The 19,451-nt window shown below is 39.2% G+C and overlaps 1 protein-coding gene across 1 annotated transcript in view; it reads left to right on the plus strand.

Annotated features, from left to right (window-relative positions):
- The first annotated feature begins 3,850 nt into the window (after positions 1–3,850).
- LOC126262731 (protein misato) overlaps positions 3,851–19,451 on the plus strand; it is a 94,679-nt gene continuing 79,078 nt past the window's right edge. Inside the window, exons 1-3 of the mRNA XM_049959534.1 lie at positions 3,851–3,993; positions 10,757–10,837; positions 13,390–13,609. Of these exons, the coding sequence (XP_049815491.1) occupies positions 3,913–3,993; positions 10,757–10,837; positions 13,390–13,609 (382 nt within the window). The 5' untranslated portion in view covers positions 3,851–3,912. The remainder of the gene's footprint in view (positions 3,994–10,756; positions 10,838–13,389; positions 13,610–19,451) is intronic.

Raw genomic sequence — 19,451 nt, forward strand, 5'->3', positions numbered from 1 at the left:
GCTTGAATATGTTGATTGAAACATTTTTCCTTGTTAAACGTGATGAAACGGAAGATATTAGTGCACATGTGGTCAAACTGCAAAAGTTATTTGTGGACCTGAACGATGAATTAGCGAAACATGAAGAAAATACGGTATCTGAAAGAATCTTAAATGGTCGAATGTTGTCTACACTGGGAAAAGACTACGACAATTTTAAGGATCTCTGGGATACGATACCGACAGAAAAGCAAAGCTTGAATTTATTGATTGAAAAACTCTGTACTATTGAACTGCGTGAACAAGACATTAATGGAAGTGCAGCTTTTGTCGTTTCTAAAACAAGAAAATGGCAAACAAGTAATCAGCAAGTAAAGATGACGAAGTCACAATTAAAACAGAAGTTTCCGTGTAATAGATGCAAACAATTAGGTCACTGGGCAGCAGAGTGTCCACAGAACATTCGTGACAGCATGAAAAGAAAAGAGAAGAAGCGAGAAAGTGAACACGCTGCATTTACTTCATATGCTATGGGTGTGTGTACCAGTAATCACATGACCCAAATAAATGGTATTGCGACAGTGGCGCTACAAATCATATCACTCCCAACAAACAGTATTTTGTTTCGTATAGTGAATTTGATGATCCTCAAGTAATTTCATTGGGAAAACAAGATGTCAAAATGTGTGCGTACGGTCGAGGAACAGTTTACATCCAAATTCGACGAAACAATAAATGGTACAGTGCTAGAATGGACAATGTTTTGTACATCCCTGATGCAAGTGCTAATCCGTTCTCTGTGAGAGCCATTGCCTGCAGAGGCTACAGTACTAATTTTAGTTATAATAATGTCTGTGTTCGAAAACAAGTCAGTGGCAATATTGTTGTAACAGGTTATGTGAAAAATGGACTTTATGTGTTGAACATGCGTGTTGTTAGAAATGCAAAAATGTATCATATGAGCTTGATGACTTCATCCGAAACATTGCAAGTGTACCATGAAAGGTTTGGTCATCAAAATAAACAACATGTGAAGAATATTTTAAAAGGAATGAACATTAATGTGGAAGATGCCAAGAGTGAATTTTGTGACAGCTGTGCGGTTGGAAAGATGCATAGGCTGCCATTCAAAACACGAACAATACGCGCTACCAGTACTAGTTAATTAATCCATGCGGATGTCAATGGACCAATGAGCACGAAATCTTTTGGAGGCAATCATTATTATGTATGTTTCAAAGACGATTTTAGTAAATTTCGTCGAATTTTCTTTTTAAGACACAAAAGTGAAGTGTGTACTGTGCTTAAGCAGTTTTTGAATGAAGCACGAACTAATGGACATGTTGCCAAACAATTTAGATGTGATGGTGGCAAAGAATTTAACAATAAGAATGTCAGTGAACTGCTTGCAGACAGGGGAATAGAGCTACCGTGAAGCAATTGGTTGTCTCATGTACCTTTCAACAGTAACTCGTCCAGACATCACTTTTGCAGTCAATAAAGCTGCTCGAGCTATGGAGAATCCAACCACTGAAGACTGGAATAGAGTAAAGCGCATTTTGCCGTATTTGAAAGGGACCTTAAATTTTGGAGTTGTATATAATAAAAAAGAAGAGTTAAAGATTTACGCTGATGCAGATTTCGCAGGTGATAACCGCAGAAGGCGCTCAACAACTGGAATTCTTGCGAAATACTCAGGTGGTGCAGTGTCATGGACAAGTCAGCTGCAGAAAGTAGTGGCCACATCCACAACCGAGGCGGAAATAATTGCAGCTAGTGAAGGAGCGAAAGAATTAGTTAGGTTACGTCGTCCGCTATCAGAATTAGTGGAAATGTCGGGGCAGCCTCCAGTTCGTTACACTGACAATGCTAGTTCATTGAAGTTAGCAAAAAATCCAGAATATCATCGACGTTCTAAACATATAGAGGTCCGACATTTCTATGTTCGTGAAAGATATCTGAACGGTGAGATTTTCTTGGAACACATTGATGGACACAACCAGTTGGCAGATATTTTGACGAAAACCCTTGAACGAGTTCTATTTAATTTTCTATGTTCAGAAATTGGCATGCAGGAGACAGAGCAATACTTCCATGATTTTTTTCTTTTGGAGGAAGTGTTAAAGGAAAAGAAAAAATTCCTTGACGTCTATATTTACGTGCTGCTCCATGACTCTGCTGTCAATATCTTTATTCTTGGCTTGTGTCTAACTTCTGTGTTTTTTTTCTTTCAGTAAATGTTTTTTTTTCGTATCCAGGGTGTAATTACAAAGCTATAAAAATGTTTTCTTGCCTTTAAATAATATTTTTCATCAGGAGCATCAAATTCACTATACGAAACAAAATACTGTTTGTTGGGAGTGATATGATTTGTAGCGCCACTGTCGCAATACCATTTATTTGGGTCACTGTGATTACTGGTACACACACTCATAGCGTATGAAGTAAATGCAGCGTGTTCACTTTCTCGCTTCTTCTCTTTTCTTTTATTGCTGTCACGAGTGTTCTGTGGACACTCTGCTGCCAGTGACCTAATTGTTTGCATCTATTACACGGAAACTTCTGTTTTAATTGTGACTTCGTCATCTTTACTTGCTGATTACTTGTTTGCCGTTTTCTTGTTTTAGAAACGACAAAAGCTGCACTTCCATTAATGTCTTGTTCACGCAGTTCAGTAGTACAGAGTTTTTCAATCAATAAATTCAAGCTTTGCTTTTCTGTCGGTATTGTATCCCAGAGATCCTTAAAATTGTCGTAGTCTTTTCCCAGTGTAGACAAAATTCGACCATTTAAGATTCTTTTAGATAGCGTATTTTCTTCATGTTTCGCTAATTCATCGTTCAGGTCCACAAATAACTCTTGCAGTTTGACCACATGTGCACTAATATCTTCCATTTCATGACGTTTAACAAGGAAAAATGTTTCAATCAACATATTCAAGTGCTGAGTACTGCTACGTTCAAATCGGGCGCGTAATTTGTCCCAGATTTCTTTAGCATTCTTGCACGTTAAGACGAGTTCTGCAACAGGTTTACTTAGTGCACTTGCTATAAGACTAGCTGCCTTTGCGTCGTCCTTGTGCCATTCCACATACGCTTCTTTTTGTGCACTAGTCGGCAACTCTACACGTTCACGTGTACCGTTAATAATATCTTCTAGTCCATATGAACGCAGCACCATGGAAATATGCCATTTCCGTTTGGCCCCGGTCGTCAGGTCCTTCAAGCTTATCAATGCTGACCTTATAATCACCGCTAGCAGTCATGTTTCTTTACAGACATAGGCTCATTTCAAATATTGTTTTAATTAAACTATGTTGTTTGCCTTTACACGTGTACTGGGCCCATAACCTGATGAAAAATATTATTTTAATGGCAAGAAAACATTTTATTAGTTTTGTAATTACACCCTGGATACAAAAAAAAAAAAACACATTTACTGAAAGAAAAACACAGAAGTTACATAAAAGCCAAGAATAAAGGTATTGACAGCAGAGTCATGGAGCATCACATAAATATAGACGTCAAGGATTTTTTTCTTTTCTTTTAACAAAGGACATCCGTTATGTACCGATTTTCCTGTGCCTATTAATAAAGTTTATCATTGTTGTTTCTTCAATTCTGATATTGTATTTAGACTTTTTGCATTAGGGATGTTATCTGATAATTTCACTTTCTTTTTTTGGTCCTGAGCTATGAAATATGGTATTGTATGGGTTCTGTCTAGTATGTACATACCACCATTCAAAGGTTACAACGCCTTCCATTCCGGTCCGTTCCGTTGACGTCCAGTGTGAATCGACCTTTATTGGTTCCAGTCTCGATAGGTTACAGAATGGTGTGTAAAATATATGTCAGTAAAGAAAGACTTTGACTTTGAGTTGCATGTTGATGGGGGGAGTTTTTGTTTGAATTGCGAATTTTGAAATTCGGCATGACATCTGGAAGGGAAATATTGACAATACAGTTAGGTCATTATGCGAACTTTGTGGGTAGTCATTGGTGGAATATACAGGTACTTTCTATCAAATGAAAGAAAGAGCAATGTTTTATAAACTGGGATGCTGATCATAGGTGATCAATATTTGTTTTGGAAGACATTATAATCTGAGTGCAGTACGCCATCAGTCGAGACCGTCGGGATATGTAGTTAGCATACAATACTTGGGTTATGACATGCGTTTCTTCGTAATTTCAAAAACTCTTAAATAATAAAAGATATTGCAACAGAACATATTAAAATTATTATGTCCTGGTCCCAACGAATGTCATGAAAATTCCAACCATATGACCATAAGCGTTGATATCTTCAAAAGTAAAACGGGAAGTTGTGGTTTTACTAAACGACTGATGCACACATAGATTGTTGTTGTTGTTGTTGTTGTTGTTGTTGTTGTTGTTGTTGTCGTCTTCAGTCCAGAGACTGGTTTGATGCAGCTCTCCATGCTACAACTATGCTGTGCAACCTGCTTCATCTCCCAGTACCTACTGCAACCTACAAACTTCTGAATCCGTTTAGTGTATTCATCTCTTGGTCTCCCTCTACGATTTTTACCCTCCATACTGCCCTCCAAACTTATTTCTATGCCCATAAGGCAGACTGAATTATTCACTTTTCCTCCACTCGTTTAGGAGGAGTTAGCCCTATTACTTTTCCTCACCCACTCCAATTATAAATGTTCCCTGCATACCCCATGGATTTTGATGTTATTGTCTATGTATGGTAGCACTAGCTCTTTAGAGAAATTTCTAACGGTAGGTTGCAAATAAGGAGAGAGTCATGTTAATATGGATAAGTTGATAGCCAAGTGCTTAACTCAGGTGCACTTACTGCCACATTATTGCTGTTGCTTCAGAGTTAGCATAGTTGGGAACAACTATCTTATTCGCACATTTATGTGAAAGATTTTTAAAGAAATGGGCGTTAATGGAACCACTTATATTTCAGTAAGACGAAGATGGTGTTTCAATATTTCTCGCTACATATTTTAAATATCTGCCCCAGTTTATTTTTTCATAATGCCTGAGCTGCAAAACATTGTTTCATTGAGAACACAGCCTACAATTACTGTCTTTTGTTAGATTAATTTACAGAGAAAGTGATATAGGCTTAAGATGTCAAAAATATAGGCCTAGTCATGGTGGAACACAATGACTAAAAGTATCCTATTGTGTTCTGTGACTCCCAAACCCCCCAGTTATGTGGATTACCAAATTCTCTTTCTGAAATTAAGATGTAATGACATCCCACAGAAATTTACTGACATAAAAGTTTAAATTGACATACAGCACTACAGGAAAATAACTTAAACTTATGAAATCTCACTAGGTGTTGTTCTGAGCCATTCCTCTGTAAAAATCACACAGCCAAGCTTCCGATTATTTAAAAAGATTCTTCACAAATAATGTTTTCAAATGTCATAAATATATTTACCAAGGAACCAAATACAGCCATGTACCAAAACACAATCAGACGACATTCACATTCACTTAGACCTGCTTTATTGTAAACAGTTCACAAAAAATATATATCTGTGCAATTTAAAATTAGAAAAAGTAGCCTGTCGAACAACGGAAAGTCCAGGATGGAGTGATAAGTGAGTTGGGGTAGCAGTCATTAAAACAAAATTGCCATCACCAACTTTCTCCTCTGAAGGTAAAAATATTGTACTGTCACCAGTCTACAAAGGGAGAAATGATGTAACGAAATAAGAGTAGCAGTATCTTGTACAGAAAAATTTAAGTGTTAATTTCTCCCATGCGGTCTTAGATAGTGGAATGGTAGAGAAACAGTCTGAAAGTAGTTAGAAGACCACTCTGCTGGGCACTTAATTGTGAATTGCAGAGTAGATGTAGAAACTGTGAAAAATTCCTTTGTGGTTCAGCTGGATACCAAGCAAAGCTTGTGTCAATACATATAAAATAGCCAAAAAGCTTAGTTTTATGTGTTTTGCACTAAAAAGTGTTGAATTTAAGATGTGGGTTCTAGTTTATTCATATAATTTCTCTCCCAGTTGTTTTACGCTAGTATTGTCTGAGGCAATAGAGCTAAATTAAATGAAGTTTTTAACCAGCAAAAACAAGCAATAAGACTATTCTGTAAAGCTGGTAACCACCAGTAACAACACTATTCTGTAAAGTTGGTAACCACAAATATTGCAGGGGCCATTTGAAATATGTTGGAATTCTTACACTCACTTCTCATTCCTATATTACTTTATGGTATTCTTGGTCATAATAAAAATACATTTTTGATTTATCCATTGGTTACACGACTGGTGAAAATAATTATTGCATAGATTATGCTGCTTTGTTGTAGGCTGCTGATTCTGGTGCAAAATATGTCAAGAAGTTCCCATAAAACATAAATTTTTTTAAAAAATTGGGAATCCCCACAAATTAAATAAAATTTTAATATTTTGTCTAATAAGCACCCTTACAAATTATTTAGATTCAAGCACTGCAGATCCTTGGTAGTTGCTTGACAAGCAGCTATGTTTGCTGTAATCAAGCCTTAATTATGACTGTTGTTCCATGATAAATATACTAGTTCTATAGATATTGAGATTGCACTATATTCCAAGGAAAATTACTTCATGATTGACATTTCAGCGAGTCGAGCAGTACCTGCCAGCTGGCATCCAATCGTAGTACTTTCTTGAGTGACACATGTTCACTGTGTAGGTATGTGCAGAACCTTTTGAAGCATGGTTGGGGTCGACAGAAGCGTCCGATCCCATGCGTCAGCTTTGACCTGTGATGTAAGGGTGTTGTCGTGTGTGACGTCATGGCGGCGCGGAGTTTGGTTTGTAAGTGTGGCGTGTGTGTAGATGTCATCATGTTGTGGTTTGTAGTGCTCTCTGGTGGTATGTTCAGGGTTTTCGTTTGTGTGGTGTAATGGGCTCAGTTTGCTTTTGCTCATTATCAAGAATTGTTAGTGTGTCGGCTGTGTTTGTAGTGGAATTCGTTTCAGTGAGTTAACGATTTTGTGTGAATGTTAATTTAGTGTTGTTCGCTGTACGTTGTGTGGTAATTTTAGTAAAATTAATCGGTTGTTGTTTCGTTCAGGAATGGATATGATGGATAAAATTAACACTGCGCAGGTCAAAGGAAATGTTCGATCCCAGTGTGTGGCTGTGTATGTTGGTATTGGTATCGGGAGATGTTTTTGAGCTATATAGGCCAAGGGAAGTGTTTGATCCTAATTTATGGGATCGGAAGCTGCTGTTGAGCTATATAGGTCAAGGGAAGTGTCCGATTCCAGATGATATTGTGTTTAGTGGTATTTGTGGAGTTTTGTGATGTCGGTTTTTTTCGTCGTTTTGTATGGGGGTGGGTGTCTAAATTTGTTTATATTTAGTTTGCCCCCACCCAAAAACACCCCATTTCCCGCGCTTGTCCCGTTAGTGTCATTAGGCTTTTTTGGAAAGTGTGTGTGTGTGTGTTTTTCGATGTATTTTCGTCCTCATAATGTGTACGTAACGACTTTATATGTGCCATATTGGAATCGTGGTTTATAGTCGTTTCCGCCATATTTGTGACGTCATGGGTCAAAGCAGACGGGCGGGATCGTACGCTTCCGTATTTCCCATGGTTGGCTACACCCTTTAAACATTTCCCTCCCACCCCTTCAACCTGCCAGTCATAAAGTATAAAAAATGGAGCACGGTGAAACTGATGAAACAGTTGCAGTTTTTCAAAGTAGCAGCTTTCTTTCTAATTTTGCTGTCTTAAACGTGACCTGAGTAAGCACTTGCAGCAGATCAGAATAGTAAATTTTAATTTATCTGGCAAGCTGTCATTGTTTGATAGCTAGTGAGAATTATGTATCAGAGTGTTTTCTGTGGAATGGAGAATATGCTGTCAGGGTTCCCTCAAGATTTAATCATTGGCCAGTTATTCTATCACTGTATATCTGTTTCACATTTGTAACCACCACTTGTATGTTGATGATATTTGGTTGTTTCTAAGTGCCAGCTCTAAGAATATTGTTACCTTTTACAGTAGCAAGATTAACCCAAAACTTTGGCCTCAAACTGGGCCATAAGAAGTCACATGTGTATGTATGTACATATATATGTATTTTTTTTGCTGTCCTCAGGATGAACATCTAAATTAGGTTGCAAACTGCTGATTGCAACACCATGGATGAAATATCTGTCTTTCCTGTAATGTGAGTTCCATACTTAGAAAAATATTTATATCTGAAATAAAAGATAAAAACTAGTCCAGAATCGCCACCATTTTGATGAAGTACAATGCAGCACAAATAGGGAAAATTTCAGGTGACTCGAGCTAGCTTTGAATGTGTGTGTACAATATGTTTGCCTTCTTATGCTCAGTTACAACTGGGTAAGCAACACAGTTCTCATAAATTCTGCGTTGAGAGTTTCACTGGACTCCCTAGCACTTTCCATTCCATAACTGCAGCACAAGATCTGTTTTGTCTATTGTCTTATAACTACCAATGCATAACTCTAAATCCTTCTCTTAGTTGCACATATACAGAGCTAATTGGTACCGAGCGAGGTGGCGCAGTGGTTAGCACACTGGACTCGCATTCGGGAGGACGACGGTTCAATCCCGCGTCCGGCCATCCTGATTTAGGTTTTCCGTGATTTCCCTAAATCGCTCCAGGCAAATGCCGGTATGGTCCCTTTGAAAGGGCACGGCCGACTTCCTTCCCCGTCCTTCCTTAATCCGATGAGACCGATGACCTCGCTGTCTGGTCTCCTTCCCTAAACAAGCCAAGCCAAGCCAAGCTAATTGGTGGATGCAAATTAAAGCCACCTGACAGTTGAGCTCGTGGTGCATCAAACAACAGGCAGAATATTTAACTTTTAACTTTATAAACAGTTTGTTGTCGTTCACATTTCTCTTGTTGTTTTGTTGAAAGATTTCTTTTAAACCAATTAACTAATTAAGTTCCTTATAATGTCTTATACACAATAACATCCCTCATCTTGAAATTTTCAAGACCAGCCAAACTTGCATTTATACGCATCATATTACCTACAGTTATCCATCCATTACCATGGCCAACAGCACCTGTGTGAGCAATACTAAAAGAAAGCTTCCACCGTACAAAAACGTAAGGACCAGAAAGGAAAATGGTTTGGATAGTGCCTTTAACAGCTTTACTATTGATCCTCTTTGAGCCTGATGTCGAATCGATGCTATTGATAAGCTTGTATACAGTAGCCCAATGACTTGCACATCGATGTCGCCTGTAACACGACGTGACTAAGTAGCTCAGTTCAATGCAGTTGCCTGTGCAGCAGCCTTGAGTATGCGAAATCACTGCCCATCATTTGACACATTCCGCATCCTTGTGGCTAACTCATTGCCTGAATCTACAGAATGCAAGATAAATAAATAAATCAGCGGTATTTGGTGTCTCGTACCATAAGTAGTGCAAGAAACAAGGTAATGCTAAAGTGCTGGCACACTTGGATTTGTTTCCTTTATTTTGGAAGTGTTTTCCATGAACCAAAGTAATATTTTGTAGACACTGCAAACAGAATAAAATGGTGTGCCAAACAAAAGTTCAAACTGTTGCTGTTGGCGTACTGTGCTATACATCCAGTCTGTCCTATCACATGTTACAGATTGAGAGAAAGCTTCAGTCTGCAAGTGCTCTCACTTTTCCAAGTCCCAAAAAAGGCTTTCATATTTCATTTGAGAAAATATTTGGAAGAGAACAGCTTTCTGATGGACTAAAGGAACTTTCAATTTGATTCGAAACGTGATCTGTAGCAAGTTTCATTTTGTCCAACACTACTACTACTACTACTACTACTACTACTACTACTACTACTACGTGATCAGGCCCAGTGGACTGCATGCATCTACAAGTTTCCTCCTCCACTGTATTCTGTCCATTGCTGCTATCCACCATCCGTTCACATCTATTGACACTTGGTTTAAATCTTCATGGAGTCCATCCTTCCAATGCTTCTTTGGTCTCCCTGGCGGTCTCTTTCCTGAAGGTGTGAAATCCAGGAGCTTCCTAGGCCATCTGTGATCCTCCATCCGGGCCACATGGCCAGCACACTGCTTTTTTTTGGCTTTGACAGTTCCTGCTGTGTTGGGCTGCTGGTATAGTTCCTCAAGCTCTTGGTTGTATCTGATCGTCCATTCCCCTATATCTGCATCCAGAACCGGACCGAAGATCTTCTGAAGCACTTTTCTCTCAAAAACAAGGAGCTTATGGAAGTCCTGTTTCCGGATACTACATGTCTCACAGCCATATAGAACAACAGGCTGGATCAGGGTTTTGTACAGTCAAATCTTGAACTGTCTGGAGAGAGATCTGGACCGAAGCAGTTGTGCTAGGCTGTGGTAAGATCGGTTTCCTGCTTGTATTCTGGCATTGATCTCTGCTTCACATGACGAGTTCTCAGTGAAAAGTGCCCCTAGGTATTTGAATTCATGCACTCTCTTGTAAGACTGGTCGCCAACCTGCAAAAGGATATACTATATTGATTTTTTTAGATTCATGGAAATGGCAGCAATCACATAACAACCAGTGCAGTTCCTCACCTAATTTTCTTTCATTATTTATATTTTAATACAAGTTTTCTGCTCTTTTGTGGCCTAATATTTTTACATCACTGTGATGTCCTCTGACATTTCTTTTATCATTATCATATGTATTTATATTGATTTTAACATGAATTATTTATAACAAGGCATTTCTTTACAAATTTAGCCTCTAATTTTTTAAAGGAAACTGTAAGTGATTTTCTGGAGTGCAGTCATGTTGTTTTCTATTACAGGAAATGGGTTTTGACTACACTGGTGCATCAGTATCAGACATAAACCATGATGTCCTTTATAGAGAAGGTAAAACAGACAAGGTAAAAATATAGTTATTGCTATATTATAATTGGTGCAAAATTAGAAATATTAGTTTAAAAAACATTTCTATGAATGCTGAAGCTATATATCTCTTTGGATTAATCCACTTTTATAATTGAAATCAAACAAATTTAGGAATTTTGTCCTAAATTTTTTTCTGGTCATACATAGACAGTATCCTTTTCTTTCTTTTGTAATCTTTTCATTATGCTTATATGACTGGCACTGCAGAAGCTTCCCGTAATAAAAAGTAGGGTACAATAGCGCATTATTTCAGAAAGTCATGAGAGATTTGTGAGGGTAAAGAAACAATGTTCCTGTTAGTTGGACTTATTGTCATAGAGTGATGATAAGGAAATGAAGAGAGGCTTGGACAAAATTTCTACTTGGTTAATGACTGGCAGCTCTCTGTAACAAAAGAAAGAACTGAATAATATTTGATTACAAGATTACTGATGAACATTTCACATCACTTACATACTTAAGGGTAATGCTAAGGAGTGATGTGAAGTGGAATGATGAAGCAAAATCAATACTACAGATGGAGAGTGGAAGACTTACATTTGTTGGAAGGATCCAAGAAAAGTGAAGTGCACCTGTAAAGGAAATCACATACAAGACAGTAGCATGACCAATTCCAGATAATTTTTTTGCACCATTTGGAGTCCTTATCAAGTAGGCATGACAGTAGACATTGAACAAAATCAGATATGTTCTGCTAATACCGTAAAAGATCAGTACAGCCCATATGAAAATGTAAAAGAAATGCTAGGAGAATTTAAATGCAAATCCTTGGAAGAAAGACAACATAATTCTTGCGAAACCTGGTTGAGTAAATTTAGAGACCTTGTATCTCCAAAAAGGCTGTGCTATCGTCATGCTGTTACCATTGTGTTATCTGTAGTAGGGATAGTGAGAGTAAGAGAAGAGGGCATGTACGGAGTCATATAAACAGATGTTTGTCTCTCACTCAGTATGTGACTGGAATAAGACAGAAAATGACTGACTTTTGTATGAAATACCCTATGTCAGGCGCCATACAGTTGCTTTTGGAGTATATATGTAGATGAAGATCAAGCGCACTTGTTGTAATCCTCACATTAGGGCCAAGAAATGTGTATTGAACACAAAATTAGCATCTATAACATTCACCCATTAGCTCACAAAACCAAACAATAATTGTTCCTGGAATTCTAAACACTACTTTGCTGTGCATGGATATTGCAATTATAATGTGAAGCACAGATTCAAATAAGTCTAAGAGTGGTGGAAATCACACCCTCATCAAATAGAAGCACATCACGAAAATGTTATATCAGCTCACGGAGTGCAGATAGCAGACCTGTCATTATAGTCACACAGTAAGTTGGAACACAGCTATCAGTATCCAAACACAAGTCCAATCCAGTCTAGTTACACAACAGCGGCAGTTGAAGTTCACTTCATAGAGGCAGATTTGGATGATAGCAGCTACTGATGGAAGAACTGAGAGTGAACCAGCCACTGGGCGGCACTTTATTGGCTCACTATGGAATGCCGTCCCTGCATTATCATAGGCTTTGCCACTATAGATACCTAATAAGGATCCTATATTGATGAGCAGTACTCAAGAATTGGTTGAACAAGTGCCTCATAAGCCACTTCCTTCATGGATGAGTTACATTTCCTTAAGATTCTTTGTATGAATCTCAATTTGGTATCTGCTTTTCCTACTGTTTGTGTCATGTGTACATTCCACTTAAGGTCATTTTGGATAGTTACTTCTAGATATTTTATGATAAACACTGTTTGTAGCAGTTTCTCATCAGTAGTGTAGTTGTACAGCAATTGCTTTCTTTTCCTATGTATGCACAATATGTTTAATTTGTTTATGTTGAGGGTCAACTGCCAGAGCCTGCACCATTCATCAGTCCTCTGTAGGTCATTCTGCAAATTGTTTCTGTATTCTGGCATTTTATGTTGTTGTGGACAAACACATCATCTGTGAATGGTCTTAAAGAGCATCCAGTTGCTTCCTACTATATGCCTGTTTACTGGTTAGTGCTTCTTGTGTTTGCTGAAGTGCAGTCTGTAGTCATACCACTGTTCACCTTTCCTCAAGCTTTCTCACCTCAAATTAAAATGTTTATGCATTGTAATTAAGTTTACCATCTTGTATTCTCAACAATAAAAAAATCAAGAGTTTTCTGTTGTGATGTTACTATGAAATTTTAACAGTTTATGCAACATTGTCTGATAATTATATCTTGCGAAACATTGCTATTGCTTTCGTATTTTCAAAATTTTGTTCTTAATATCTGGGAAAAATAGTTAATCTTCTAGATTCATGTTAAAGTAATTTTTAATTGTACATTTGCAGGAAGTAGAACAAACAGAGATGACAATTTTCCAAATATTAATAGAAAATAAATGTACTTTTGTAATTTAAAAACAAAGGATTTTAATATAAATGTTCAAAATTACTATTTTTAGTTTTACTATTCTTAGCTAATATATGAAGCTACATGCTTGTAAAAGGTCTTATGAACAACCTTTGTTTTGTTTGTTTAAGGGGTATGTGACATTTACACCAAGGCTCCTGTTAGTTGACTTGAAAGGCAGCCTACGCCATCTTCCTGAGCAGGGAGATTTATATGAAGAGGTTCCTGACTCCAGTAATGTAAATGTATTATGGCCTAAAGAGAAAGTCGATGTTATACAAGCTCCAAAGCCAGAAAAAAATGAATTTTTAGAAGATTTGTCTAAAGAGCAAATGGAACCAGAAGAAATTCGTAAGTGTATACTGATTTAACAGTACTTACATAAAAATGGCAGAAGAGGCATGTCCTCATTGAAGAAACACTCCCACATAACTGACTTTGCCAATTTTTCTGATTTTGATCTGTTGGCGTTACTTGGTTTTGCACATCTACTGTTACTCCGGGAGTGATGAATTTTCAGTTCTTTACAATGAAAATTTAGCTGAAATATGACTGCATAAGTCAGTAAAAAAGTTGTATATTTTACAGAACTGTGAGAGAAGGAAATACAAGGTGTACCTAAAGTTTGGGAAAACTTTCAATTATTTATTGCACAAGAACCAAACATTGTACAGATATCATACATATGTCATTTTGAAGAGAAAACCTGAATGTTTTTTCCATGTATACCGCCACAGCGTAGTTTGGCAATTTGCCGCTAGTCAGCACTAGTCGCAAACATGGCGAGTTCAGGTGCAGAGTTAGCTTCCTATGTGTTGGAGTTCAAAATGACGTTCCCGATCACCAGATTTCATTCCGTGTGACTTTTTTCTGTGGGGACATATTAAAGATGTACCGCCTCTACCATGTGATGTAGCAGAGCTCCGGTAGAGAATACGGGAAGCGACTGCCACAGTTGACGATGCCATGCTGGGATGGGTATACAAGAATTTGATTACCGTATTGACGTCTGCAGGTTCACTCATGGTTTGCATATCGAATGTCTGTAAAAAAACGTTCAGAGTTTCTCTTCAAAATGCAATATGTATGACGTCTGTACAATGTTTAGTTTTTGTGCAATAAATAATTGAAAGTGTTCCCAGACTTTATGTACACCCTGTATTGCATAAGTTGAATGTTGCAGGCTGTTTACAGACGGTGTTGTAGTCTGTTGAGTGCTTAAAATGCCAGGACACTGTAATGAAATGTAGGAAGACATATAGTGGAATGACAGGTGCTGCAATGGCTGGCAACTGTCAGCCACTCTTAAAAACACAAATCTCCACTCCTGTATGCTGCTTAGAAGTGAACATTGATTTCTTTCTTGGTAAGAAGATTGTCTTTTGAAATGCTGTCCATTTCCATCAACTGAAGCCTTGACTATATAATTGCTTTTCAGCATGGAGAGATACATAATGAGTAACAACAATGTGCTGTTGCTAGTTTGGTACTATGTATTCAATTATGATATGTTTATGAAGGAATTTTTGGAAATTTGTGGTAAGGTCTTATGGGACCAAGCTGCTGAGGTCATCGGTCCCTAAGCTTACTCACTACTTAATCTAACTTAAACTAACTTATGCTAAGAACAACACACACACACGTGCGCGCGCCCAAGGGAGGACTTGAACCTCTGGTGGGGGGAGCCACGCGGACCGTGGCAAGGTGCCTTGGACCGTGCAGCTACTCCGTGTGACGATGAAGGAATAACTTCCGTTTCCAAAGATGAATGTGTTAGTATCAGTAACAACATACAGTGATTTTATTTTTGTAGTATGAATAATTATTTCAGTTGAGTTCTTTTAATGTGTCGTGGTTAGAGAAGTGATTGCTACACTGGAAAATATAGATATGGTTCACAGTTTGCTAAGTGTTTTTAATCTACTGCAAAATATTTCACCCTTGACAATACTAAAGCACCCTATTGGCAGCTGCTGCATTATGCACCATTTTCCTCTTCTGGATTTGCATGGTAACTCATTAGATGTGCATGGCTCTACTTATTATCTTTGCTATCTTGAAAGTAGCGTTTGTAGGTATAGTTATTTCATATATGTTTTTTATAAAAGTTTGTGATTGCTATCAAGAGTAACTAGTAGCTCTTACAATTAGTCATTTGTGCATTACTATTTTTCCAGTGTCTGTGGTGAAGAAAGATGGCATCCAAATGTAACATGTACAATATAATTAATTTTTTGATGTGTGCTAGAAGCTGTACACTACCTGATCAATAGTATCTAGACTCAGCTATATCATATGGGATTGACCACTAGATGTGATGAGATGCAGAGAATGGATCGAACAGGAGAGCTCACTGACTTTGAATGTGGCCTAGTCATTGGATGTCATCTGAGTAACCTATCTAAAGAAACCCCAGTTGACTGATGGTGATGTGATTGTGAAGTGGAAACACAAAGGAACGACTAGCACAATGACTGTATGTAGGCAGTTAAAAAGAAAAAGAGTACAGTGGTTGAGCAGCTACTCATAAGCCATACATTTCTGTACTCAGTGCTAAGTGATGCTTGAGGCAGTGTAAAGAGTGACACCATTTTGTAGTGAATGGCTTGAAAATGATTCACTCTGTACCCTGTGGCAATCCAAAGGAAGGATCATGTTTGATGAATGCCTGGAGAATGTTACTTGCCATCATGTGTAGTGTCAACAGTGAAATTCCGAGGTGGTGGTGTTATTTATGGGAATGTTTCTTATAGTTAGGGGATGGTTCCCATATTGCACTTAAGAAAATGCTAAATGCAAAAGGAAATAAATACGTTTTACAGCATTGTGTACTGTGTGGGGTAGTGGAACAGTTCAGAGATGATGATCGATTATATAAGGATGACACTGCAGACTGTCATAAAGCAGTATCTGCAAAGTAATCATTTGTGGGCAATAACATTCCTAGAATGGACTGGCCTGTCCAGAGTTCTGTCCTGAACCCACTGGAACACCTTTAGGATGAATTAGAGCATTGACTTCGCTCCAGACTTTAGTGCCCAACATCACTACCTTCTCTGGTTTCAGCTCTTGAGGGAGAACAGACTTCTAAGGTCTTTCCCTCTCCTTCCCTCTTTCCTGATGAGGCAACAGTTTGTTGCGAAAGCTTGAATTTCATGTGTATGTTTGTGTTTGTTTGTGTGTCTATCGACCTGCCAGCACTTTCGTTCGGTAAGTCACATCATCTGTGTTTTTAGATATATTTTTCCCATGTGGAATGTTTCCTTCTATTATATTCATATCATTAATTTGAACCCAACAATTACGTTTGTTATTGTCACTGTTTCATTTCGTAATCTTTCCTGTCATCTTATTTTCTCTTTCTGTTTTTGCAAGTAGTTTCACTTTTTATTCACCTTCTCCTCTTCACCGAATCTACCATACAATTTTATCCCGCCTATATATACTCAATAATACGTAACCCACTTCCAAACCATAACCAAAAAAAAATTTTTTTCTTCCGCTTTCAACAATACTGCTGCTACAAAATCCACTGTTTCCAGTTCACAAACAGTTCCTTTCAGCTATTAAACAGCCATTTCGGCTAGTTCCAATAACTTTCGCTTTTTTTCCATTTCTGTTTTTCCCACATCACTGATCTTTTTTAGCCGCTTCCCACAGGTTTTAACGTCATTATTTCTTCGTCAGACAATTGTTAGCCTCATTTTCACCATCTGCCACCACAAAACCACTCCTTTTAATACATTTACACACAGGTTTTTCGAAATTTTCCCGAATTGCTCCACCCTTTGGCGGCAACACAACCACATAACCTTTGTGCACATCGTTGTCTACCAACCCAAGTTCACCACAGGATCAACATAGCCCTGCTATAACCAACACCTTTTCGCCTCTTTTCACACCAGATCTCCAGTTGCTTTCTAGTTCACCTTATCTCTCGCCATATATTTTTATTTTCATTTTCATTTCAGCCTCATGTTACACTTTCCACCTTCTAATACCATGTCACCCTCACAAATTCCCACAACGACCCCATTAAGTTTTATTTACATTCCCTCCGCAAACATGCCTTCGCCATAGCCAGATTACACTCCCATATTTTATTTTCTCAGGCTTGTCTGACATTTGGCATTACCCCCAAAGGCCTCACACTTAAAGTTCCCATCTCTGGCTGTAATCCTTCTTTCCATCAGTCCCTATACCAGTTCCAAACTAAACAATCCATTGCCCTCACCCACCTAATCCTTCACCTACACATCAACTCAGCCAATGAACACACCCGTCAACTCCTATCCTTATCAAAAGTCCTCAATCTTTCCTCTCCCACATCCACGCCGGCTGTTCAGAGCATCCTCCTACAGGCCAATCGCAAATTAGAACAGCATGCCACCCTCCACCTCAAAAAACTATCCAATCTCCTGGTTTCCCACCTCCGGAAAGGCAACTCACTCACCCTTCACAACCTTTCCAGCAAACCTCAACCTCCTCTCATTGCACACAGACCCAGTCTCTCCCATCTACTCAATCTCCCACTTCCAGCTCCACTCCCCCCAAAACCTCAAAATTCCAATCAACACAGTCTGGAACCACAACACCCTAATTCAGTAGTTAACCTTTCCTCCAAACCTCTCTCCCAATCCGAAGCCTCTGTCCTATCCAAAGGCCTCACCTTCAGCCCCACTCCCAGATTCAACCAAACAGCCCTTGTCAAAGATTTACTGTCCTACACCCGTACTCTCTGCTGGAAATATTACTTTGCCACGAAGAAAAATGATCCTAATCCTACTCCTAATGGTCCTACTCCCCAAGACACTATCCAAATTGAACCCTGTCTGGAACAGTTCCGTCCTCCGTCACAGCGGGACCCACCTCCTCTTCCTCAAAATCACCCTCTCCAAACTTTCCAGGAATTTCTGACTTCCAGCCTTGCCTCTCAATCCTTCTTAAAAAACCTTAATCCTACTCCCAACATCACCACTGCTGAAGCCCAGGCTATCCGTGATCTGAAGGCTGACCGGTCCATCGTCTTCTTCCGGCGGACAAGGGTTCCACGACCGTGGTACTTTATCGTCGGGAGTATGTGGCTGAGGGACTGCGTCAGCTTTCAGACAACACCACACACAAAGTTTGCCAAGGTAATCCCATTCCTGATGTCCAGGCGGAGCTTCAAGGAATCCTCAGAACCTTAGGCCCCCTACAAAACCTTTCACCTGACTCCATCAACCTCCTGACCCCACCGACACCCCGCACCCCTACCTTCTTCCTAAAATTCACAAACCCAATCATCCCGGCCGCCCCATTGTAGCTGGTTACCAAGCCCCCAAAGAACGTATCTCTGCCTACGTAGATCAACACCTTCAACCCATTACATGCAGTCTCCCATCCTTCATCAAAGACACCAACCACTTTCTCGAACGCCTGGAATCCTTACCCAATCCGTTACCCCCAGAAACCATCCTTGTAACCATTGGTGCCACTTCCTTATACACAAATATTCTGCACGTCCAGGGCCTCGCTGCGATGGAGCACTTCCTTTCACGCCGATCACCTGCCACCCTACCAAAAACCTCTTTCCTCATTACCTTAGCCAGCTTCATCCTGACCCACAACTTCTTCACTTTCGAAGGCCAGACATACCAACAATTAAAGGGAACAGCCATGGGCACCAGGATGGCCCCCTCGTACACCAGCCTATTCATGGGTCGTTTAGAGGAAGCCTTCTTGGTTACCCAGGCCTGCCAACCCAAAGTTTGGTACAGATTTATTGATGACATCTTCATGATCTGGACTCACAGTGAAGAAGAACTCCAGAATTTCCTCTCCAACCTCAACTCCTTTGGTTCAATCAGATTCACCTGGTCCTACTCCAAATCCCATGCCACTTTCCTTGACGTTGACCTCTACCTGTCCAATGGCCAGCTTCACACGTCCGTCCACATCAAACCCACCAACAAGCAACAGTACCTCCATTATGACAGCTGCCACCCATTCCACATCAAACGGTCCCTTCCCTACAGCCTAGGTCTTCGTGGCAAACGAATCTGCTCCAGTCCGGAATCCCTGAAGCATTACACCAACAACCTGAAAACAGCTTTCGCATCCCGCGACTACCCTCCCGACCTGGTACAGAAGCAAATAACCAGAGCCACTTCCTCATCTCCTCAAACCCAGAACCTCCTACAGAAGAACCCCA

Source organism: Schistocerca nitens, chromosome 6 (assembly GCF_023898315.1).
Source record: "Schistocerca nitens isolate TAMUIC-IGC-003100 chromosome 6, iqSchNite1.1, whole genome shotgun sequence".
Lineage (NCBI taxonomy): Eukaryota > Metazoa > Arthropoda > Insecta > Orthoptera > Acrididae > Schistocerca > Schistocerca nitens.